Source organism: Schistocerca serialis, chromosome 1 (assembly GCF_023864345.2).
Source record: "Schistocerca serialis cubense isolate TAMUIC-IGC-003099 chromosome 1, iqSchSeri2.2, whole genome shotgun sequence".
In the NCBI taxonomy this organism is placed as follows: Eukaryota; Metazoa; Arthropoda; class Insecta; order Orthoptera; family Acrididae; genus Schistocerca; species Schistocerca serialis.
Window position 1 is genome coordinate 794,425,902 of NC_064638.1, and position 27,179 is coordinate 794,453,080.

A 27,179-nucleotide genomic window follows, 5' to 3' on the forward strand; every position below is an offset into this window, starting at 1 on the left:
CGGATTTCCATATGTTTGGCCCAATGAAGGATGCAATCCGTGGGAGGCACTACGCGGAAGATGAAGAAGTTATTGATGCAGTACGACGTTGGCTCTGGCATCGACCAGTGGAATGGTACCGTGCAGGCATACAGGCCCTCATTTCAAGGTGGCATAAGGCCGTAGAATTGAATGGAGATTACATTGAAAAATAGTGTTGTGTAGCTAAAAGATTGGGGAATAACCTGGTGTATTTCAATGCTGAATAAAACAACCCCTGTTTCAGAAAAAAATGTGTTGCATTACTTATTGAACTGCCCTCGTATCTAGATCTGACTCTGACAGGTGACACATACGTAAGCATCCTGTCTGATCACCTGCATCCATTCATGTCCATTGTGCATTCTGATGAACTTGGGCAATTACAGCAGGACAATGTGATACCCCACACATCCAGAATTGAGTTTAAGTACTTCCGCTTGCCACCAAACTTCCCAGACATGAACATTATTGAGCATATCTGGGATGCCTTGCAACATGCTGTTCAGAAGTGATGTCCACCTCTTTGAACTCTTAGAGATTTATGGACAGTCTTGCAGGATTCATTGTGTCAGTTCCCTCCAGCACTATTTCAGACATTAGCCAAATCCCTGCCATATCATGTTGGAGTACTTCTGTGTGCTTGAGGGGGCCCTACACAATATTAGGCAGGTGTACCAGTTTCTTTGGATCTTCAGTGTATATGCATGTTCCTCCATCTATAAATCTCTCTACAGAAGCAACTAATAATTTCAAATCCTGCCTTTCTAGCGCCTTTCTAACAGTACAAGCTTGATTTTCCTTTCACTCACACATAAAACTGAAATATCATTAGCTGATCAAGCAAAAGTACTTCTAATTCGGCAGTTTTACTAGTTATACCCTCGATGTTCTAGTGATTTATTGTCCTTGGGGACTGCCACATTGCTCACCTCAATTTTTGGTTGCTGCTTGTCTTCAGTAAAAAAAATCCTTGTTGTAGCCTGGTGGTGACACTTTTGTTTGAGAGGCAATTTAGTTGACACTGTTGTTGTTATGTCAGTGGTGGGAGTTGTGTTGTTGCTTCTGAAGATGATTGCTGTGCAGTGCAGCATGCTGTTGACTGGGAAGAAGGATGTGGGAGAGTAATGGGCTCATCATCCTTGCATCTACCTAATGAATTTATGATGTCTCGGGTTGTATAGCAATGTCTTACCCTTAATATTTAGATATAGATCATGTTGTGTAAAGTGTTTTCTCTCAAGGGACTCCACAGACAAGAAATGTCAGTTGTAGAATGCTTTGCAGATCTTTTCAAACTGTCTATTGTCCTTGATGATTTCATCATTTACAGTAGAAGTGATTATAAAGTCATGTCTATGAGGAATCCCTACAACAATTACAGGTGTTGTCCAAGCAAAGTTCAACATTTCTTTCAAATTGTTAGTGGCCTTGAATAATTCATTTTTATGTACATCATTGGTGCCCCCAATAATTATCGTACATTGTAATGAACTAGAGAGATTTTAAGCATTTATGTTTTTTGTGATTTCATCCAAAGGTGCCTCTGGTTTGACAATGGAAGGAGCATTTATGTAAAAATCATAGCGTAAGGTTCCAGCAAGATCACGTCCATAGGTGTCAGAGTATTCATTACATTAAAACTGGAAATTTGGGAATTGAAATTCATGTTTATCTGCACATGTTTGTTTGTAAAGTTTGCTATACCTGAAGGTAGTTCTGCCTCCTGTACACTCCGTGTAGTGAACATGATGTGTTTTTAAGCACTTGACTTTATGTAGGCCTTCTGTGTTGAGTATGTATTTTGGAATTCCCTGCACTCATTTCTCCTCAATTGCACTGAATGACATGTGTTTTCACACTGTTTGCGATGCACTAACTTCATTGACCTAACATGTTCACAACTGTTGTCACTATTATTACTGTCTGAATTGTTAAGGAGGCTTTGCATCATGACCTGACTATTTTCTGCTGAAAGACTTGTGTTTTTACTCTGTTTGCAATGCACTTGCTTCATTGACCTAATATGTTCAGTAATATCATCTAGATTGGTACTAAATCTTTGCATCATTTTTTAAGCATTTTAAAATACTGTTTACGCATTTCCACATCAGACTGTTGAGAACTCAACACACTTTCCGTTTGTCCACTGGCAAACATTTCAGTTGCAATCTGATGACCATTACATGTAAACATGCCACACTCTCAATTTGAGAAATTTAAGTTAACATCACCAGACCTCTCTGTATCATACTGTTTTTGTAATGTAGAACAAATTTGAATTCCTTTATCAACAAATTAGTCTTCACTGAACAATTTGTACCCTTTTCAATATTGGATGCCATCTTGGTTTCCCAGAATGTATCACTACTTGCATACCCAAAAGCTATACTGAATTCGGTTTTGGTTATTGTTGTATGCATTTCATATGAAATGGCAAAATTTGAATATTTTTCCTGGAACAATTAATGCAATTTTTTCACTTGGTTTCCCAGAATTTATCATTCATTGCATACCAGAAAGCTATACTGAATTTGGTTTTGAATACTGTTGTATGCATTTCATATGAAATGGCGAAATTTGAATATTTTTCCTGGAACAATTCATGCAATTTTTTCACCAAAAGCTCCTCTGGGAGATGAAAATTCTTGGTCTTCTCATTGCCGTGATGACTTTGTCCACCCTTGAAGGAATGTGATCATAAACTACTATTCCTACTTCTATCTTAATTTCCAATGGCTTACTTTCATGCTTACCTCTTTCAGCACAAGAAGACTTGTCCAGCTTCAAAAATTTCTGAACTGTATTGATGGTCAACCTCTTACTCCAAGTACTCCCATGAAGGCTTTTCTGTGTATAGGGATTGCAGGTTCAAGAGCGGGATTAAAATGTATGGTGAAAGGATATCAATGATAAGATATGCTGATGACACTGCTATCTGCAGTGAAAGTGAAGAAAAATTGCAGGATGTGTTGAATGGGTTGAACAGTCTAATGAGTACAGAATATGGTTTGAGAGTAGATTGAAGAATGACCAAAGTAATGATAAGTATCAGAAATGAGAACAGTGAGAAACTTGAAATTAGAATTGGGGATTGCAGACTAGACAAAGTTAAGGAATATTGCTACCTAGGTAGAAAAATAACTTAAGGCAGACAGAGCAAGGAGACTGGCAGAAAAGGCATTCCTGGCCAAGAGAAATCTGCTAGTATAGGCCTTAACTTGAGGAAGAAATTTCGGAGAATGTACATTTGGAGCCCAGAATTGTGTGGTAGTGAGACATGGTCTATAGGAAAACTGGAAGAGAAGAGAATTAAAGCCTTTGGGATGTGGTGCTACAGAATAATGTTGAAAATTATTTGGTCTGATAGGATAATGAATGATGAGGCTCTCTACAGAATTGGTGAGGAAAGGAATATATGGAAAACACTGACAAGAAGAAGGGACAGGATGACAGGACTTTCGTTAAGGCATCGGGGAATAATTTCCAGGGTACTAGGAAGCTGTAGAGGGCAATAATTCAATAATTGTAGAGGAAGACATCCAGAAAGTAATTGCTACTCCCATCTGTCATGGTGGGCTGCAAACCAGTCAGAAGACTAACGACTCAAAAAAATTGCAATGAGATCTATTAGATACAACGATTGTTGGTTCCAGTCTACCATATCACTAAATTTTCATATAAGATTTGATCTTTCTTCAGCATTTAGTACCTCAAAACACTTTAATTTACAGTTGTAATCTTCTCCTAAACTGTTCAGCTGAACACTTAAGTCCTTCAATACTGAACTAATTCACCCTCATACTTGCCTTTTCCTAACACTGTTAGAATCTGAAGGCATCTGCTTTTCATCCTCATATGAAGAACTCATCATTCTGAATAAATGATATACTAATAAAGCTGAAATCCATCAAATGTTCAAATGTGTGTGAATTCCTAAAGGGCCAAGCTGCTGACATCATTGGTCCCTAAACTTACACACTACTTAAACTAACTTATGCTAAGAACAACACACATACCCATACCCAAGGGAGGACTCAAATCTCTGGCAGAAGGGTCCACGCAAACCTATGCTAAGAACAACACACACACCCATACCCAAGGGAGGACTCAAATCTCTGGCAGAAGGGACCACGCAAACCTCTGCGCAGCTGAAATCAATCACTTACAACACCTGCATTATGAAACAGTGTCTCAAATCAAATCAATGATTTTCATTAGTACTAATAATGCACAATAAAGGAAAATTCGCTGTTTCTTGCTTCAACATTGTTTGCCAACCCACAAGGAATCTAAAATGTTACACACAAGATTGGGAAAAGCACAGGTGCTCCTTGTAGTGAGAGACATTAGCATGTTCTTTCCCTGTGTGCCTAATCTAAAATGAGTTATAGAACATGGGCTATTCAGATTATCACACTAGTTGATTAACAATATTGAACAACATAGAACCCTACATCTGATGGCATACCCAACTCATTTTTGAAAAAAGTAGACAAATCACATTTTTTTTTTTTTTTTTTTTTTTTTTTTTTTTACCCAAAGCTGTGCTTGCTAGTTCTGGAAAAGTTATAATGATCTTTTTTGTTGAAAGCAAGGCCTGCTGCTCATTGATGGTCCAGAATACAATGCCACAATTGACACACAGTGGAACATAGACAATTTGCAAAAATTGAAATGAAGTGAACCGTCAAGTCAAAACACCCAGGAATGTTTGGCAGATGGCATCATTCTGTTGCAGGATAATGTCCACCCACTTGTTGCCAAGATTGTTTCAGCTCCACTGCAGAAGTTTTGTTGGGAAGTTATTAGATATCTTCCATACAGTCCTGCTCTTCCCCAAGCAGTTTTCATATTTTTGGAGCCCTGAAGAAAGACATTTGTGGCCAATGATTTGCCTCAGATGTATAGTCTTGGTTCGTATGCAGCTGAAGACATTTTACCATGAAGACATTGATCATCATGTCTCACAGTGTGATAAATGTATTAACAAATACAGCAGTTACTTTTAAAATAAAAAACAGCTTACTTACTTTTTTCAATCTACCCCAATTTCTTTTGACCACCCCTTTTATCTAGTGATGTTTTATTTTTGGAGCCATATGAACCATCTGTGACAGTTTGCCAAAAGCAGCACCAGCGTCTTCATAGATGATACAAAGATTGTTCAGTATATAAGGTCTCAAGAATATTTCTGTTAGCTTTCTAAAAATTGCCAGTTATAGTACATGTTAAGTAAAACTAAGTTTAATGTTTCAGTTTTCACTACAACTCACCACCATTCCTGATTCCAGAAGCATAAGGTTCCTTAAGCTATTAGCAGATTTTGAATGATACCAAAGCCATTGATTAGTTGATGGGCTGCTAACATCACCAGCGACCATTCTGCCAAGAACTGTGTCTATTCCATTTGTGTGTGTGTGTGTGTGTGTGTGTGTGTGTGTGTGTGTAGGAGAGGAAAGAATAGTCTTCACTACATAATTTTTAAAACACAGATTTACTCAAACAATCACAATTTGTTATGATACTGTGTGTTCAGTAAGATTTTTATATTTATTCAGTTATCAGGTCATGTGGAACATCATCAAGAATCAACTGTACGTATTTCGTCAATCCAAATTACCCTGCAACATATACGGGAGGAACCAGGTGCACCATCACCATAAACAAGTGTAATAGCAATGTCTGTCAGGTAAGAGTCATTCACATTTATCATCTAATAAAGTAGATAATTCTGTCATTTAAATTTTTATTTGCATTTTACAACCTGTCCTTAGAATTTCTGTTATTTTGAAATCTATGTTTTAGTTTAAAGGTCTGAGGTTGCCAGGAGTTATCAAGTTCTGAGAATATCATATGACAAACTGATATATAACCTCCCCCGCCCGTTGACTTTGTTGATATCACTATGATTGTCAGTGCTTAGGTCTCTTTTTTCAAAAATACAAAAGGAGTAAAATTTACAATAAACTTTTTACTTAGTTTCTTTTCTCATAGTCGGTTCCAGTTATTCATGTCTAAGAGTCTCATTCTTGAAGCAGAAATTTTCATAGTTTAGGTTCTCATAGTTCCAATTGACATTTATAAATATGAATAATACCTGTGCAGAATTTTTGTTTTCACAATAATTTATTGTCTCACATTTTATATAACACTGTCTTTTGAATTTTCACTTTGACAAAGCCAAAATTACATTTTTTTCTTCCAAACTACAAAAACACATATCATCACATGAGAGGCATGCCCACTACTACTTCCTCACTCCATGACAACAGCAATTTTCCAAAGGGTTTACAAATTTTCTTGACAAGTGAAATTCTAGTAGTTTGTATTATTATCTCATAAATAAGTCCAGAAATAAACAGAGTAAACCATACAAAATTTCACAATTAATAATAGAAATTTTAGGTGTGCCAAATATTTAGTAATTTAAGATGTTTCCAAAATAAATAATTTCAACTGTACATTAGAGCTAGTACATATCAGTTGTGACAAAGAAAATAAAGTAATTTCTTTTTACAGATTTTAGCTTGAAATATAACACATCATGTACAAAACCATATGAATGTTTTTAGAAAAGCAGCTGAGATAATACTGACCTGTTCAAAATTTGAAAATTAGTTCTGGTATCGACTACTTCTGTTGAGGAAAAGTAATGCTAGAGGAGGGTGTCCCTTTACAACATCCATGACTGTTGACATGAATTTAATGCAAGATGGAATCTATCCAGATTTAATAAATGTTTTTTTTGAGTGTTTCACCTTGTTTAGTTCTTCTTCTTCTTCTTCTTCTTCTTCTTCTTCTTGTGTTACGGCCTCTGCAGGACTACAGTTAGACCCTTTGTGGACTGCATTCTTCTCCCAGAACCTCTTCATTCTTTCTCTTCTTCTCTTCTACTCTTCTTCCGAGATCTTCAGTTTCCGTTTCTCCTGTCGGATCCACTGGTGACTCTCTAATCTTTTCCTGTATTCTTCTCTGTCATTGATCTCCGACGTATTTGTTGGTGTATATTTGTTCCTCCAATTTTCCTTTCCTTCGACCTTGATCCCCAATTCCAACTAGTCCTTCTGAAGTTCAACAACCCACTTGGTTCCTGTCTTTCCCCTTGTCCTCCCTGTTGTTTCCCACACTCTCTTCGTCATTCTGTCCATACTCATCCTAACTACACGTCCAGCAAACCTTGCCCTTATGAGTCTGATTTCCCCAGATATTGTTCTCATGTTCCGGTACAATTCTTCCCTAGGTCTTCGCATCCACCTCTCTCTACCTCTTTTGAGACCTAGTATTTTTCTCAGTATTTTTCTCTCTTCTTTCTCGAGTTGTTCTGCCCCATTTCTTCCTAGTGTCATCATCTCAGCAGCATATAATACTGCATTCCCTGTTGTCAGTTGTACACTAATTTTTGACAGTAAGACTTGCTGCTAACTTCAGGTCACTGCTAATAAACAGTATACAGTAATGTTTGTTTAGGGCTATTTAAAAGCTCGTTTAGCCATTTGCATGATGATAAAATGTGTAATGTAGGCAATTCAGAAATTATCTGGACAACATTAAGTCAGTTGTAAAACTATATTCCAATTATACAAAGAACTCTTTATGCATATTTACACTTACATTCCAGGTTATTCAATATTTTGAGCATTTACATTTAAAAATAAGAACCAGATCAGTACATAATATAATGTGTAGTACAGTGAGATAATATGGGCTATAAGAACATAATATGACATGCAGGACAATGATATAATATAGGCTATAGGAACAATTTCCACATGCACGTTGCATTCTTGTCTACTAACAGGACAGAGATTTTACATTAAAATATAGAAATCTTTAAAAGCAGAAGACTGAGACACTATTCCTTGTGAAATAATGGTACAGAGGATGGTGACTAAATGATTTAATTGATTACAGTCAATGTTTTGTTTGTTGTTTAGTTTGCACACTTTGGTTACAAATGAGACCTGTGTTGCTTAGACCAATATATTTCATAATTGTGATGAAACAGGTGTATTTATTGACTGTATATATATATATATATATATATATATATATATATATATATATATATATATAAGTTGGAAATAAATCAAATGCTTTTGATTATATTTCAAAAGTAGAAGTGCAGTCAGTCCTAATTCATGGAAGAATACTCAGAAGGAAGTATGCTGTCAAAATCTTCAGCTGCTAACATGAAATGCAAGAATATTTTAAAAACTGTTGAAGTTTTAACGGTAGTTTGCATAGCCCCCTCCCCTTCCTCCCTAGTTTCTGTAATAACTGACAACTCACAGGGAAGAATCATTCTTAGCTCAGTGTTCACTCAAACTCATAAAATTCAACATATCCTATAGAATCATGGCATGGTGTTTTGAAACCTGATTCCAAAATTTTTACTGTGAGCTTCTGAAAACTATGAAATACACTTTTGACACATCCAAATAAGCCACATACATCCTTGGATATCATTGCCTGGCTGTAGAGTCTACAGTGTACAGCACTTCATTACTCACCAGATCTATCAGTCACTCACTGAGAAAGGGTGGCACATTAAAATGGAGAAAGGCAGCTCAAAGGCCAATCAGAAATACAGCCAATGCTAAATATAGATTTTTTTGAGGTTTTGACTGAAGCAGGACACAAATCATTTACATAATATTCTGCACAACTGGGACTGAGATACTGCAAATAATATAGGTGCAACAGACTTTGTTGATTCTGCAACTTGTTTTGCTCATTTTTAAAAATCTCAGGAAATGTCAGCCTATATCATAGATAAAAAGTAAAGTTCTGCATCAGTTGTTATAAAACTTTTGAGGGATAGGCTTTATTGTAAGTGAAACTGAAGTTAGTTATATTTATTCTAATTTCTGATATGACAACAGCAGTAACAAAAACACCGTAGTAAATAAAAGTACATTAAAAAATATAACAGATTTTTCAAAAAAAATTGATCTCACATTACAGATTCAGTCCAATTTGGAATTTAATCTGTCAAGTAGGAAAAGGAAATACTAATGATAGTGCATTGTTTTAAAACAAATCTCGTAGCAAAGTTCTTACGACAATTTTTGAATTTTGTATTTTTTACTCTCAATAAAATAGTTCCTAGATTATTCCTTGTAGTCATCACAAAAATATGAAGTCTCTATGAAGGTGCAAAAACAATATTTCACTGAACTGAATTTAAGTTATTTCTGAACTTCTTAGGAAATAATTCTGCTACAGTAACCAAAAACATTATTTTACAGTTTACTTTGATGGAAAACCTAGGATGAAATATAATATGCATGGGAGACAATGGGAATTCCATGTTCGAATATCAACAATATTAGGAAAAGGATAGATTGCTCCAGTCAGAGCTGCAGATGCTGGCGATCATGTGTGTGTGACGTGTGCTTGCTTGTGTGAATATGTGTGTTGCTGAAGCAGGCTTTGGCCGGAAGCTATGATGTGTAACAGTCTTTTCATTGTGTCTATCTGCAACTCACCAGGTCATCTTTATGGTGAGTAGCAACCTATCCTTTTCCTAGTATTGTTAAGATGTATATAAGGATCTATCACCAATGTCCAGTTAGTGGTGAGCAATTACCAAGCACATAGAAAATATGTAAAATCTGAATGTGAAATATGATTTTGTTTAGTTTATTATTCCAAATGTATGGAGTCTATATAAAGATAAATCTAGTACTGAAATCTACATTTTGGAATATCTTATTTCACATTTCAGGTTCGCTTGGATTTCATAGATTTCTCTCTTGCACAGCCAGATGCTAATGGCAACTGTGTAGATGATGCTTTTACTGTGTCTGGTGCAGCATCAATAGTACCACGGATATGTGGTGAAAACACTGGACAACACAGTGAGTACAGTAGCTTGTCTTGTATTTGCAGTTTACAACTGCTCATGGTGTGGAATTCAGGAAGCTATTCACTCATTTCTGTTTCTCTTTGTGTTGGCAGGAAAGCAAGATACTCCCCCTCAAGTTCATGCTTTTATAAGAGTTTAAGTTTGTTTCAAATTGTTGATGGTGATGAAGTAGTTAATGTATTTCTAAAACAGAAATAAATAAATAATGTAAATATTTTCACATTTGGCATTTGAAGACATCTACATCTACACCCACACTCTGCAAAGCACCGCGAAGTGCATGCCAGAGGGAACTTCCCATTGCACCAACTATTAGGGCTTCCTCCCATTCTTTTCACCTGTGGAGTCTGGGGAGAAGGGCTGTTTAAATGCCTCTGTGTCCACTGTAATTAATATAATCATGCCCTCATGATCTCTAAAGAAAAAGTAATAAGAGGTTGTAGTGTATTCCCAGAGTTACCGTTTAAAGCCAGTTTGTGAAACTTTGTAGACAGGTTTTCTTGCATCTATCTTCAAGTGCCTGCCAGTTCTTCAGTATCTCGTATCATTCTCCCATAGGTCAAACACACCTGTGATTATTTGTGCTGTTCTTCTCCATTTATGTTCAGTATCCCCTGTTAACGCTGTTTAGTGTGGGTTCCACAATTGAGAAAAATTCTAGCATGGGTTGCGTGAATGGTTTATAAGCAATTGCCTTTGTAAACCGATTGTATTTCCCTAGTGTTCTACCAATAAACCAATGTCTTCCACCTGCTTTATCCATGAGTTAACCTAAGTGACTGTTCCATTTCATATTCATACAAAATGTTACACCCAGGTACTTGTTTTACCATTTTTATTCAGATTTCAGAATTAACTCATATTTACTAACCCACTGCAGTAGCTTTCGCAAAGAAGAAATGAGGCTGTTGAAAGGTATAAAAGGAAAATGTATGCAAGCATGTATTCCTGCTCTCCCTGTAGGTGTATCTTTTCACCATCATGAAGGCTCTGGTGTTTTTCTGTCACATTTGTAACTGATCTACAGCATCCCTGTGTTCCCCCACCAGAATAATGTGTGCTTTTATACTGTTCTGATAAACTTGTGGCATTCACCTGCTGTATTATCTCATTGATAGTCCTCAGTGTTGATGTACTGCATTGTTATCCTGGCTGAAAAACAGTGGAGGGGGGGGGGGGGGGGAGGGGTTGGAAGTTCAACACTGATTACTATAAATGATGTAGCTGACAGTTGCACAGTTGCATTTAACAGTTCTTTACTTTCGCTGTTCACAGCCCCCCAATATTACACAGTTAATATGGCCAGTAACTAGCAGCAAATTTTGATAAGCCTCATAAATAGGTTGCAGGCAGACATCAGCATACTGCTACAATAGTTTACTGTTGAATATCTATGAGCAGTAATAACCTAACCACACAGTTCATAGTTCTTGCAGAATAATATGGTACATATTGAACAGACACTGTCACTGTTTTAACACATGGCCTAATTGCGTTACACTTATTCCACTGTTTAGTTGATGCATTGTTGTTGACCTAACCAGCACAGGTTGCTCGTCTGAAAATCGACTGTAGACTGATTGTCTCAGGACAAAAATTTGAGCCTTTATATATCATCACAATAATGGCTACTGAAACTATACATTGTTTGATGTTTAATTTACAGAAATTACAATTAAAACATAACTCATTAAATTAACTAAATACATCGAAAAATTGGTTCTTTTTAACAGTTTCTTCTACCATGAGGCTTAAGCCGGATTATTTGTTTAAATCATGAAATTAACAGATATAACTATGCAAACAATACTTTAACAAAAGTGGTAATTACTTTGGAATTAATTAAGGGCTGGGTTTGCTAACATTTTCGAATAAAGCCAAATAAATACTTAAAGAATGCCAGTGTTTTGCGTTCCAAAAGTTTATAATTAGTACAGGACTTATACTGTTTATAAGTCAACAATAGAATCTAACTTACAAAAAAATTACTGATTTCACTCTATAACAAAAGAAATTAACTAGGAATAGTCAAAATAAATTAGGAAATTTATGACATACACAAAACTAAGCACAAAACTAGATCTGGTTCTATATTCTTTAAAACTGAGGGCCATCCTTTCTCTTTTATGGTAATTCAAATTATACTTACTTATCTTAATGGTAATTAGTTAAAAGTGAAAAAACGAATTTAAGGAGGCAGGTGGCAAAACAAGAGGGACAGTAAAAAGATCCCAGCTTGCTTTATCACAAACTGCTAATATATTATGTTGAAACATTTGAAGAACTGGCATGGAATAGTCAGAAATGTCTACATTTGTACTCCACAAGTTACCTTACAGTGTCTGGTGATGGTTACCTCATACTACAACATCTCTTTGCGACTTCACTGTTCCAGTTGCAAATGTTGTGTGGGAGAATGACTGTGTGTTAGCCTTTGTGTGAGCTCAAATCTCCACAGTTTTAACATTACAGTCTTGTCCTAGTATATAAGTAGGAGGAAGTGGTATGTTGGTTGATTCTGATAGGAATGTACTATGTCGGGATTTTAACAGCAAACCACATTGTGACACACAGCTCCTCTTTAGCAGCATCTGCCACTGGAGCATAATTAATATACCATGATGCTTTCATGCCCACATAAGGAATCCTTGACTAATTGCACCACTCTTCATTGACTCAGTTACATTTCTTCTATCCCAGATATTTAACTGATGTGTGCAGGTGGTTATAACCAAAGTGCAGTTACTCATAGGTGCCCAGTGTTGGCTGTCATTTTCATATGGCAGTGAACTTGGTAGGTATTCTAATGCAAAACTGATTAATGCCAGAAAAAATTACTTCCAGTTTTGGCCTGGTGCAATTCCAACACTGCAAATGAAAGAAAGATGTATAGAAATGTTTCCATAATGTGCATTTTATTGTTAACCATTGCCTACACAGTTTTTTGAATACGAACACCAGAAATTTCAATGAGATGCTGTACAGTACCACGTTTGCACCTGGTGTCCAAAATTGGAACTAATTTTTTCCAACATAAATCAGCTCTGCATTAACATATTAGCTATCTACTTAGTTCCACTGCCATATGATAATTATAGCCCACACTGGACCTTCATGAGTAGCTACACTTTAATTGTAACCATCTGGTAGTTATTTCAGTGATTGTTTGGTTATCATATAATGAAACGATAACATGTCTTTCTGCTCATGTATGTGCAATACTTTGCACTTGTTTATACTGTTGGTCAACTGCCTGACCCTGCATCAAGCATCAGTCCTATGCAGGTCTTCCTGCTCTTTTCGGCAATTTGCATGCATTGCAACTGTTCTGTATAACACTGAGTCATCCACAAACAGCCTCATGGGGCTCCTTGCGTCATCTACTAGGTTGTTTATATACAGGGTGTTACATTTATCTGATGACCGTTCGCTTGGGGTTGTGTTTGCTAGGCACCAGAGCTATGCATGCTGGTCGAATGGGTCCTTCATCTCTCTGTTAATGCCACACTATGTGCCTTTTTGGCCTGCGTCATTCAAAGAGTGAAACAAACATCACAAGTGTAACAGTGAAGTCTGTAAAGACAACATCACAAGACTGAATAATTCAATTCCTCATTGTTGTTGTGTTTATTTAAAATTCATATGTGTGTACAGAATCCACTTGTATTGTCTGGGGATTGTTTGAACAGATGCTTTGGGGTGTTCAAATTTTGAGTCATGAGAAAATTCACAAATTAGGTATAATAATGAATCAGGTTTAATAATGAATAAAAAAAATAGGAGTGCGGGTAAGCTACTACAAACAGCATAGTGAAAGCATTATTGTGGCCAAGATAGACACGAAGCCCATGTCTACTACAGTAGTACAAGTTTATATGCCAACTAGCTCTGCAGATGATGAAGAAATTGAAGAAATGTATGATGAGATAAAAGAAATTATTCAGGTAGTGAAGGGAGATGAAAATTTAATAGTCATGGGTGACTGGAATTCGACAGTAGGAAAAGGAAGAGAAGGAAACATAGTAGGTGAATATGGATTAGGGCTAAGAAATGAAAGAGGAAGCTGCCTGGTAGAATTTTGCACAGAGCATAACTTAATCATATCTAACACTTGGTTCAAGAATCATGGAAGAAGGTTGTATACATGGAAGAACTCTGGAGATACTAAAAGGTTTCAGATAGATTATATAATGGTAAGACAGAGATTCAGGAACCAGGTTTCAAATTGTAAGACAAATCCAGGGGCAGATGTGGACTCTTACCACAATCTAATGGTTATGAACTGCAGATTAAAACTGAAGAAACTGCAAAAAGGTAGGAATTTAAGGAGATGGGACCTGGATAAACTAAAAGAACCAGAGGTTGTACAGAGTTTCAGGGAGATCATAATGGAACAATTGACTGGAATGGGGAAAAGAAATACAATAGAAGAAGAATGGGTAGCTCTGAGGAATGAAATAATGAAGGCAGCAGACGATCAAGTAGGTAAAAAGACAAGGGCTAGTAGAAATCCTTGGGTAACAGAAGATATATTGAATTTAATTGATGAAAGGAGAAAATACAAAAATGCAGTAAATGAAGCAGGCAAAAAGGAATACAAACGTCTCAAAAATGAGATCGACAGGAAGTGCAAAATGACTAAGCAGGGATGGCTAGAGAACAGATGTAAGGATGTTGAGGTTTATCTCATGAGATGTAAGATAGATACTGCCTACAGGAAAATTAAAGAGACCTTTGGAGAAAAGAGAACCACTTGTATGAATATCAAGAGCTCAGATAGAAACCCAGTTCTAAGCAAAGAAGGGAAAGCAGAAAGGTGGAAGAAGTTTATAGAGGGTCTATACAAGGGCGATGTACTTGAGGACAATATTATGGAAATGGAAGAGGATGTAGATGAAGATGAAATGGGAGATACGATACTGCGTGAAGAGTTTGACAGAGCACTGAAAGACCTGAGTCGAAACAAGGCCCTGGGAGTAGACAACATTCCATTAGAACTGCTGATGGCCTTGGGAGAGCCAGTCCTGACAAAACTCTACCATCTGGTGAGCAAGATGTATGAGACAGGCGAAATACCCTCAGACTTCAAGAAGAATATAATAATTCCAATCCCAAAGAAAGCAGGTGTTGACAGATGTGAAAATTACCAAACTATCAGTTTAATAAGTCACAGCTGCAAAATACTAAAGTGAATTCTTTACAGACGAATGGAAAAACTAGTAGAAGCCTACCTCGGGGAAGATCAGTTTGGATTCCGTAGAAATATAGGAACACGTGAGGCAATACTGACCTTACGCCTTATCTTAGAAGAAATATTAAGGAAAGGCAAACCTACATTTCTTGCATTTGTAGACTTAGAGAAAGCCTTTGACAATGTTGACTGGAATACTCTCTTTCAAATTCTAAAGGTAGCAGGGCTAAAATACAGGGAGCGAAAAGCTATTTACAATTTGTACAGAAACCAGATGGCAGTTATAAGAGTTGAGGGGCATGAAAGGGAAGCAGTGGTTGGGAAGGAAATGAGACAGGGTTGTAGCCTCTCCCTGATGTTATTCAATCTGTATATTGAGCAAGCAGTAAAGGAAAGAAAAGTAAAATTCAGAGTAGGTATTAAAATCCATGGAGAAGAAATAAAAACTTTGAGGTTCACCAATGACATTGTAATTCTATCAGAGACAGCAAAGGACTTGGAAGAGCAGTTGAACAGAATGGACAGTGTCTTGAAAGGAGGATATAAGATGAACATCAACAAAAGCAAAACGAGGATAATGGAATGTAGTCGAATTAAGTCAGGTGATGCTGAGGGAATTAGATTAGGAAATGAGACACTTAAAGTAGTAAAGGAGTTTTGCTATTTGGGGAGAAAAATAACTGATGATGGTCAAAGTAGAGAAGATATAAAATGTAGACTGGCAATGGCAAGGAAAGCGTTTCTGAAGAAGAGAAATTTGTTAACATCGAGTATAGATTTAAGTATCAGGAAGCCGTTTCTGAAAGTATTTGTATGAAGTGTAGCCATGTATGGAAGTGAAACATGGACGATAAATAGTTTGGACAAGAAGAGAATAGCAGCTTTTGAAATGTGGTGCCACAGAAGAATGCTGAAGATTAGATGGGTAGATCACATAACTAATGATGAAGTATTGAATAGAATTGGGGAGAAGAGGAGTATGTGGCACAACTTGACAAAAAGAAGGGACCGGTTGGTAGGACATGTTCTGAGGCATCAAGAGATCACAAATTTAGCATTGGAGGGCAGTGTGGAGGGTAAAAATCGTAGAGGGAGACCAAGAGATGAATACACTAAGCAGATCAGAAGGATGTGGGTTGCAGTAAGTACTGGGAGATGAAGAAGCTTGCACAGGATAGGGTAGCATGGAGAGCTGCATCAAACCAGTCTCAGGACTGAAGACCACAACAACAACAACAACAACAACAACAGTGAAAAAATTTTGTGAAATGGAAAGTGTCCATGGCAAGAAGCATAAAACAATGACGTATGGTGCTCAAAGAAGTTCATTTCGATGACACTGCATCCCACCCAGAAAATTCCTCTAAGAGTCTCTTAGGCATCTTTCATAGCAAATGCAAAGAGCTGCTAAATCACTTTAGAAAAGGCTCTAAGAAGTAACAGTAGTGCAACAAATTAAACCTTGGTACCGGCACACAGGTTTTGTGAATGATTTTGAAAAGGTGCATGGTGATGAAATGTATCCTTATCTCATTCAGTTTTTAGATGAGACTTGGTGACATTTATATGGGTATGTTAATTCCCAAAAGTGTCAACACTGGAGCACCAATAGATCTATTCTGCTTCATGAGGAGTGTGGTGTGCAGTTAGTGGTGACATAATAATATGCCCAATTTTTTTAAAAAGTACAGTTGAAAGTGAAAGATATGTGCAAAACTTTTGCAACCGTTTTTTAATGAACTGGCTGAAAGAGGACAAAGCTTTGCATTTTTCAACAGGATCTGGCAAGTGCTCATATGGCCAATGTTACTTTGCGTGCAGTTCATGATGTGTTACATGATCACATTTTTTCAGTCATGTGGAATGCTACTTTCTTCCAGTGACCTTCAATAGATCACTGCTAGAAAATGCTCAAGTTCTTTCACGTTCCTGCATGAGCTCACATGGCAGAATGTCAGCATTCCCTTTAAAAAAAAACACACTGATCTCTTTGGATCACTCCAGTTGTGTATTGGGTACCATGTGGTCATTTGACTCTCCGCCACTGACATAAATCATGTTAATGAAGTGGTGTCTCTGTGCCAATATGTTATACGCAATTTGTGCAATAATATGAGTCAGTGTTGAGTGGTGACAGAATAAAGGAAACAAGGTGACATGTTTGGCTGTGCCTATGACCACACCATGAATGAAGTTGTCTGATTTGTGGTGTACCAACACAGACTGTTTAGTATGTTTATGAGGAATAGTGTGCTTCTCACACCCATTTAACATGACATAAGAACAGTGGTCGTAAAAAATTCTGACTTGACACGACTCAGAGACAAGTATCACATCCTGTCAATGACAGTTAGTTGCAGACATAATAGGATTCCTGCTGTTAGCAAATCCAGGTCCATCTCAACCAGTTTCTTAGCAAACATTGTGAAGGGGGAACTTCTTGCAGTGGACATTTGAGGTCAGATATCTTGCAGAAGGTCATTGCCATTGTCAAAAAGGCATTTTTTTTACATTCAAATCTGTGGTGAAGATCTCTTTCCTTTTGGAGCTACTGTCTAATATGGCCATTGATATTTGGCTAGGCTTTCCCAAGCCTCCCAACAATGCTCAGCACATACCTGTCTAACACTTATTGTTCAAGACTCTTGAATTTGTGTTCATTTGTATTCAAAATTTCTGGTGTTGGTATTAATACTTATCTTAACCCAACTTATTTTGCATTTAGGATCTGCATTAACCTGCTATTCACATCTGATTTCAGCAATTTTTTTCCAGTACTATATGGGTATAACACACATCAAAAAACGTTTTGCATCACCCCGGTTCCCAGAGCTTCTGAAGATAGATGTTGACTGTGGATATTGTACCACAGACACAGCCCCATTGACTGTTCAGAGATATCACTAAACCCACCCAAAGTTGTAAACAACCGTGCATGAGCAGCGCCTATTAGACAGAGGGGGTTCAACAGCCGATCAGTTCCAGTCATTTCACCAGGAAGGAGGTGCATGGCTCGTATTGTCTGTAGTTCAACCATGCCTAGATGGTCAATACCATGGGTCAATCACGCCCACAATGTTACTTTGTGCCAGGAAGGGCTCTCAACCAGGGAAGTGTCCAGGCATCTCAGAGTGAACCAAAGCTATGTTGTTCAGACGTTCAGGAGATACAGAGATACGGGAACTGTCAATGACATGCCTCACTCAAGCCACCCAAGGGCTACTACTGCCACAGGACATCATGTTATGACTCAAACTGTGCACAATAGGCTGCATGATGCACATATTCATTTTTGGAAATTTGTGGTAATGACTATGGGACCAAACTGCTAAGGTCATGGGTCCATAGGCTTACACACTACTTAATCTAACTTAAACTAACTTACACTGCGGACAGCCCATGCCCAAGGGTGGACTCGAACTTCAGACAGGGGGGAGCCATACGAACCATGACAAGATGCCTCAGACCACACGGCTATCCCACGTGGCATGACTTCATTCTCAACGACCATGGCAAGGTCCACCTTTGCAACCATGACACCATGCAGTGCGGTACAGATGTGTCCAACAACATGCTGAATGGACCACTCAGGATTGGCATCATGTTCACTTCACTGATGAGTATCATATATACCTTCAACCAGACATCATCGGAGATGTGTTTGGAGGCAACCCAGTAAGGCTGAACGCCTTAGGCACATAGTCCAGCAAGTGCAGAAAGGTGGAGGTTCCTTGCCATTCTGGGTTGGCATTATGGAGGGGCCAACATACACTGCTGGCAGTCATGGAAGGTGCAGTAACGGCTGTACGATATGTGAATGGCATCCTCCAACTGATAGTGCAGCCATATCGGCAGCATATTGGTGAGCCATTCACCTTCATCGATGACAATTTGTGCCCCCATCATGCACATCGTGTGAATGACTTCCTTCAGATAATGACATCGCTCCACTAGAGTGGCCATCATGTTCTCCAAACTTTAACCCTATCGAACATGCTTGGGTTGGATTGAAAAGGGCTGTTTATGGACAAAACAACATGCCAAATGAATTGCTTAGGATTGGCATCATATTTTCTTCACCCACAACTGTTGTATATGCCTTCAACCCAACAATCGTCAGAGACATGTTTGGAGGCAACCCAGTGAGGCTGAATGCCTTAGACACACTGTCCAGTGAGTGCAGCAAGGTGGAGGTTCCTTGCTGTTTTGGGGTGGCATTATGTGGGGCCGATGTATGCCGCTGGTGGTCATGGAAGGCACCAGAATGGCTGAAGGATACATGATTGCCATTTTGGGACAGATAGTGCAGTGATACCGGCAGCACATTGGCGAGGCAATCATCTTCATTGACGACAATTTGTGACCCCATCATGCACATCTTGTGAATTACTTCCTTCAAGATAACTGCATCACTCAACTAGAGTGGCCAGCATGTTCACCAGACGTGAACCCTACCGAACATGCCTGGGATAGATTGAAAAGGGCTGTTTATGGAGGACATGACCCACCAACCACTCTGCGGGATCTATGCCGAATCACAATTGAGGAGTGGGACAATCTGGACCAGCAGTGCCATGATGAACTTGTAGATAGTATGCCATGACAAATACAGGCATGCATCGATGCAGGAGGACGTGCTATTGAGTATTAGAGGAGGTACCGGTGTGTACAGCAATCTGGATCACCACCTCTGAAGGTCTCACTGCATGGTGGTACAACATGCAGTGTGTGGTTTTCATGAGCAATAAAAATGACAGAAATGATGTTTATGTTGATTTCTTTTCCAATTTTCTGTACAGGTTCTGGAACTCTCAGAACCAAGGTGATGCATATGTTTTTTGATGTGTTTATTACCATTGAAGAGTGAGACTAGTTCTGTAACCATCACATGGACACTCATGCTTTTAATTATTACTATAGTAACATTTTTCCCTCACATCCACAATGATGAAAGCTGCCCTCTGTAATTAATGGGTGCTGATTTTCCTCTCTCTCTCAAAACCCAGGATGCAATGTTTTGTTGGTTTTGTAGAAGAATTTCTCTATCCTGGAAAAACCCACGTGTTCATGCTATACATACTCTGCTACCCAAGTACTCACTTCCTGCATATAACACGTACTTAATTTATTAAGGGAGTTTCCAAAATTCCCCCATCAGTTGTGGATGGTGAGAAATGTGCATCCAAGAACTTTATCAAGTGATCTAAGCCTTGGGTTTAATTCCTCCATTTTTCTCTAAATCAGAGTATAGTCACAGGGATCTGACTAGACAAGGAACACATCAAAAACCCACAGAAACTCTGTTGGCAACCAAGGCTGTCAACAGCAAGTCACTGGGAGTAAACTGGATGGCGACAACAAGAGAAAGACTGACAATGGAATGTCATGGCAGAATAACAAGTCCAATGAGCAACCCAAGATTGAAAACGAAAGGCACAGTGAATAGTGTGTGTTGACAACAATGCAAGAGCGCATCAGAAATGCTACTGAAGACCATGAGCACTCATAGGCCAACAAGAGTAGAATCACTTTCCATCCAGTGTTGCAGTAGCAATGCCATTGCCCACAAATGTAGCAGTTTCATCTAATGGCTGTCATCAAGCCCCATTCATTCTGGCTGGCTTTCAAACTCATCAGAGCAGAACACCAGATCCCTCCCTTCTGAAATGGATTTGCAGCTGGAAGCACCCTGGACCATAGTTTGTAAGACAAACTGGTGGCACAGTTGGTGTCCCAGTGCTGAAATGTGCCAGCTGGTGGGAGCAACCCTGCAGAGGAACACCGCTGGGCTACGGTCATGGACACGAGTGGTCCTGTATATGCTAAGAAATATCATGAGCACTGTTGTGTTGGTGGTGGTGGTGGTGGTTGTGGTGGAAGAGGAGGAGGAGGATGAGGATGAGGATGAGAAGGTTTCCAACACTTTCAACATTTGCTGTTTAAATGTCCACATCATACACTCTCCTTCACCATTGGAGGCCAGGTGAAATGGCAGACTCAATAGATATTTGATCCCATTTGAGGTGCAGAATTGTTCACAAGCCAACACTGTTAAAATGTAGCCCACTGTCAGACACAATGGTCTAGGAAATCCCTTCAACAGCTAGAATCTGGATTAACGTGCTAAGTGTGATGTCAGTGGTGGTGGACACCATGCTGACCACTATTGGTAGTTAGCATAAGCGTCATGACAGTGAGCCACATAGAGCCCAGAAAGATGCCAACAAAGCCCACCAGATTAATGCGGTCCCAGGGGTTATGGGAGCTGGGTCAGGGGTGGAAGACTGGGGCAGGGCAGCCTGGTGCAGAGCACAAGCAGGACAGCTGTGCACCATTGCCTCCATGTCCTTGCTGAGTCCTGGCAAATATGCAGCATGCCTCATGACAGCTTTCATCCATGACGCACCCCCATGCCTGTGAGGTAGGAGTTGCAAAACCTGAGGCTGCGAGGTAGTCGAATGACAACATTGTGAGTATCCATCTCTGCATGAAGTAGGGGGCCATCAGTAGTGACAAACAAACAGTGGGAGAGGTTAGACTCAGACTGAAGCTCTGGACTGGCATTTCTTAAAAAAATAGTGCTTGATGTGCCATGAGATAGGGTCACAGTGCACGTCTGCAGTGATTCGAGCAGCCATAATGAGTTTCGCTCATAGGCATTGTGTGCTGAGGGCTTTTATTTAATGGTATGATTGTAGGAGCTGAGGAAAAGTGCCCTATACTGGAGCAATTGTGCCATCTGCTCTGAAAGCCAGGAGCATCACCTGAAAAATGCCACCAGTGCTTTGTGGTCTATGAGGGTAAACTAGGTCCCAAACAGGCAAACATGGACCTTCTCAAAGATAATTACAAAGATAATTACCTAAGCTTCTTTCTCTGTCTGCAAGTAGTTCTTTTGAGCAAGTGTCAGAGTCGTTGATGCATAGGCAATCAGTTGCTCAGTACCATCATTGTTCCTGTGCAATAGCACTGCACTAATGGCATATGAGAGACATATAAGGCAAAACCAGTGGATGTGATGGGGAAAAGGATATAAGGCAGGGTGCCAAGCACAGCAGATGCTTCAGCTGTGTGAAAGTGCGCTCATAGGCAGCTTTCCAAATTTGCTGACCACCTTTCTTCTGTATCTGGTTTAGTGGATGCATAATATGGGCCACTTGTGAAAGGAAATTAGAAAAAAAGACTGAAGCTCCTGTAAGGGCTATTTAGGATGCAGTAAAGAATCAATAGCTGCTACAGTGGGATCAGTGGGCTGGATCCCTTCTTTGTTGAGCAAGTGTCTGAGGTTTTCCACTTTCTCCTCAAAAAAATCTGGCATTTGTGTAAGCAGCACATCATGCAACTTAGTAAAGTCTGCAGTGTATCATGCAACTTAGTAAAAAGGGTGTAAAGCTTGTGCAGATGATTCTTACTCATAGTGCCCATGACAGTTAAGTCATCAAGACAGTGCATCCAGAGATGAACATGGTTAAACATCCCACGTATCTCTGGAAGCTTGCTGGAGCAGAAGAGATCCCTTAAGGCAAGCTCTTGCATTTGTATAAACAGATGTTAGTGTTGCTGAGGAGGTGTTAACAATTTTAATGATGCTTTGGGAGTCCTTATCCAATGGCATCTGCAAAAATGGGTTGGCAAGGTCTATCTTAGAAAAATATTCTCTTCCTAGAAGCTTTGTGAGAATGTCCTCTGGATATGGTATGGGGTAGGATTCCACTTGTCAAAATTAAAGTTCTGCAGAACTGGGGGGAGCCATTGGATTTGTTTACCACCACTAGGGGTGTGGCCCAAGCACTGGTTTTAACATGTTCAATCACCCCAGCCTTCTGAAGGTAATCTAGTTCCTGCTTAACAGCTGTCTGTAGGGAGATAAGAGTAGGTCATGCCTGACAGAACAGGACACTGTGCCTGGATACAATGAAATATGAAACTGAAAATCTGTGGTGCACCATAAGCCGGGTTCAAATATAGGTGTAGAAAGTGGCACTAAGGTTGTTGAGTTCCTGGAAGGGAACCATGTCAGAGATGACCTTTACCTCATTGGTGATGAAGAATCCAAACAACAAGAAGGCATCCTACTGAAAATGTTGCCAGCTAAGTGACTACCGACCACAAACAGCATTGCGAGCCCTGTGACTTTTTTCCAGCCAGCTGTGATTGTGAACTGACCCCAGAGGGGAATTAAACTGTCATCTTATGTGATCAACATATGGGGCGAAGGAGCCAATTCATGGGAATCCAGAAGAGGATATGTTTGAAGTTTCCAAGGAAACTGTGTGTACAGGGAAATGTATGATCTGGTTTGCAATATTAAGGTTGGTAAACAACTTAATAGTGGGAGGATCACCCTGGGGAACAATGATTTGATGCGAGGGAGGAGCAGGGTTTCATTATCCTGACAATTTACAACAGACAGTTCAGAGATAGCCATCTTTCCAACAACAGATGCAGTGCACCCAGCGATCTAGACATCCCAGTGTAAAACAGTCAGGATGTGATGGAAGACCCCACTGCCCTGACAAGAGTGTGTGGCTGGCTGTTCAGAGCCTATTGACACATCTGAAATAAACAGATCATGACACTACAATTGGGAAAATGACTTATGAGTATCCCGTCTCCCCCAGTGCATAACGTGGGGGTTGGACTACTGCTGCTTGTGAGTGAATAGTGAGGTATTCATTTGCTGCATGCATGTTTTGAAGAAGTGTGTGATTTTCGAAATATTGTCCAACAAAAGGTTTCCAGGTTTAGGGCTGCTGTGCAAACTTCAGATTGGGATCCAGTTGAGGCGCTACATCTCAAATTAAGGAGTCTGCATAGGAGGCCTTGCAAACAATTCATAGAAGCGAAATTGCGACAGTGAATCAACCCTTGCAAATCAGTCACCCATGAGTGTGATGTGACTGACCAGGTTGCTTGTGGTATCAATGAAACACAAGCCACAGTGTGACCACATGGAATCATTGTGAATAATAACTCAAAAGCAAGGAGCACGTCTACTTGAAAGTGAATGTGACTGGATTTGAAAGAGGAGCCAGTTTCTTCAGTAAGATATTTGTCCCCAGGAAAGCCCAAGAAAGAAGGAACGACCATTACAGAGTGTCATCAGAGACCCAAAAGAGGGTGAAGTGCTGTTTCAGCCATTGCAAATACATGTCCCAATCCTTTTTGGCTATCCACCTGGAAAGTGACCACAGCCTGTATGGGATAGGTACCATGAACCTGCAGTCGATCCTTCACAGACTGAATTTCCTAATGGAGCAAATCAATTTCCTACTGCCGTTGGAAATGCTGTTGCAATTACTGCTGCAAGAGCAACTGTTGCTGTTGTTCCATGAGCTGAACAATTTTGCATCTGTGCCATGCTACTAACCTCTTTCCTTGTTGTCAGATACAGTGACCAAAATCTGACAATACCAGGAATGACTCAAGAACCCACAGAAATTGGCTGACTGGCCAAGGCTGTAAACACGAGTTGTTTTCTCACAGGAGGAGAACAACAGGGGAAAGACAGTCAACAGAGATGACACAGTTGAATAACAAGTCCAACAAGTAATCCAGTAGTGAAAACCTGAGACATAGCAACTACTATGACCAAAACAATGATGTGCAGTGGCCACAGTACTTCAGTTCAGTACAATCATGACCAAAGATAGAGCCACTGCACTTCTAACTTTAAAGGGTGACCACAAGCACTGGAAACACAGGCATGGCCCTGCAGCCAGCACTGCAGTGATGATTCCAGCACTTGCACATGCAGCAGTAGCATTTTGCTGTCTAAATCTGCCACTGTGTTTCCTGAAAGATTCAACATACAGTAGAAAACACTTTCCTATAAAAATTAAAAGCATAAAACTAAATTCATAAAAGGAAAATGTGCAATGTGATGTCCTACATGACTTGGTATTTGGTCCTCTCCTGTTTTTTCCTGTGTTCATGACTTGTCAGTCACATTAAAAGCTATTGATAATCTAAAATGTATGCTATGTAAATGATCATATGAAACAACATGACAAATTTAGCAATCCTAAAAAAAAATCAGATAATAGTCAGTGAAAATCAGATACTTGTGTTGAGCAGCTAGCTCAGCAGCGTACATGCAATGGATATATCTTAGACCTTGTAACTACAGATATGCAAGAGCTTGTTGACAATGTCATTATAGAAATGGGGATTAGTGATCATGATGTCATTATAGCAACTATGATTACAAAAGTTAATAAATCAGTCAAGAAGGCTAGGAGGGTGTTTATGCTAGATAGAGCAGATAAGCAATTATTAACATCTTACTTAAAGAATGAATTGGCAACATTTAGTTCCAGTAAGATGGATGTAGAGGAATTATGGGAAAAGCTTGAGCAGATTGTAAATCAGCGGGTCTGGAGAGTTACGTGCCTAGTAAATGGATAAAGGATAGGAGAGACTCACCATCGGCAGATGCTGAGGAAGCAGAGGCTGTTGCACTATCGGTTCAAAAGTGAATGCATAAATGACAATAATTGAAGGTTAGAAGAGATTCATGCATGTGTGAAAAGATCTATGTGCAAAGCATCCAACAAGTACCCCCATCACACAGTAGTAAAAGATCTGACAGAGAACCCAAGAACATTCTGGTCTTATGTAAAATCACTAAAGGGACTAGAGCTTCCATTCAGGTCCTTGTTGACCAATCTGGTGTGGCAGTTGAAGATAGAAAAACAAAAGCTGAAGATTTAAATTTCATGTTGAAGAAATCATTCACAGAGGAGGACCATCCAAAAATACTGTCATTTAACAATCAGACAGACTCCTTGTTGTACAACATGGTGATAAGCATACCTGACATAGAGAAGCAACTGAAAGATTTGAAAGCAAATAAATCACTAGGTCTGGATGGAATCCCAGTTCAATTTTACAAAGATTACTCTACGCCTTTAGCCCCCTTGCCTAGCTTGCATTTATTATTTATCTCTTGCCCAACACAAAGTCTCAAGTGACTGGAAAAAAGTGCATGTGACTCCAGTATATAAAAAGTTAAAAGAATGGACCCACAAAATTACAGACCAATATCCCTAACTTCTGTTTCCATCAGAATCATTGAACTTATTGTCAGTTCAAATATAATAAACTTCCTTGAGGCTGAGAAGCTTATGTCCACAAATCAGCATGGATTTAGAAAGTATCACTCATGAAAAACTCAGCTTGTCCTTTTCTCACACAAGATACTGAGAACTATGGATGAATGGCATCAAGCACATTCCATATTTCTAGATTTCTGGAAAGCATTTTACACAGAGCCTGACTGCAGGCTGTTAAAAAGGCATGAGCATATGGAATAAGTTCACAGATACATGAGTGGCTCAAAGATGTCTTAAATAATAGAAACCAGTATGTTTTCCTCAATGGCAACTGTTCAACAGAGATGAGGGTATCATCAGGAGTGCCCCAGGGAAGTGTGATGGGACCACTGTTGTTCTCTATGTACGTAAATGATCTGGCAGACAGGGTGGGTAGTAATCTGTTGTTGCTGCTGATGATGCCATGGTATATGGTGAGGTGTTGAAGTGGAGTGACTGTAGGAATATACAAGATGACTTAAAAAAATTTCCAGTTGGTTTGATGAATGGTAGGTAGCCCTAAAAGTTGAGTGACTGTATAAATATACAAGATGACTTAGACAAAATTTCCAGTTGGTTTGATGAATGGTAGGTAGCCCTAAATGTGGAAAAATGTAAGTTAATGCAGAGAAGGAGGACATTCAAACCCATAATGTTCGGATACAGTATTACTATAGTCCTGCTTGACACAGTCAAGTCATTTAAATATCTGGGCATAACATTGCAAAGAGACTGCATATACGATGCTGGAGTGACCTGTTCTTGAGTATTGCTATTTGGCATCCTTACCAGGTCTGATTGAAGGAATAAATCGAAGCAATTCAGTAGCAGGCTGCTAGATTTGTTATGGTAGGTTTGAACAACATGAGAGATGCTTTGGGAACTCAAATGGGAATCTCTGGAGGAAAGGCGATATTCTTTTCAAGAAACACTATTGGGAAAATTTAGAGAGTTGGTATTTGAAGCTGACAGCCGAATGATTCTATTGCCACCAACATACATTGCA

The 27,179-nt window shown here is 39.1% G+C and overlaps 1 protein-coding gene across 1 annotated transcript in view; it reads left to right on the top strand.

Moving 5' to 3' along the window:
• The window catches only part of LOC126434319 (uncharacterized), a 132,792-nt gene that overhangs the window by 36,956 nt on the left and 68,657 nt on the right, over positions 1-27,179 (top strand). The window contains exons 3-4 of the mRNA XM_050090455.1: positions 5,580-5,710; positions 9,749-9,881. Coding sequence (XP_049946412.1) covers positions 5,580-5,710; positions 9,749-9,881 — 264 coding nt within the window. The remainder of the gene's footprint in view (positions 1-5,579; positions 5,711-9,748; positions 9,882-27,179) is intronic.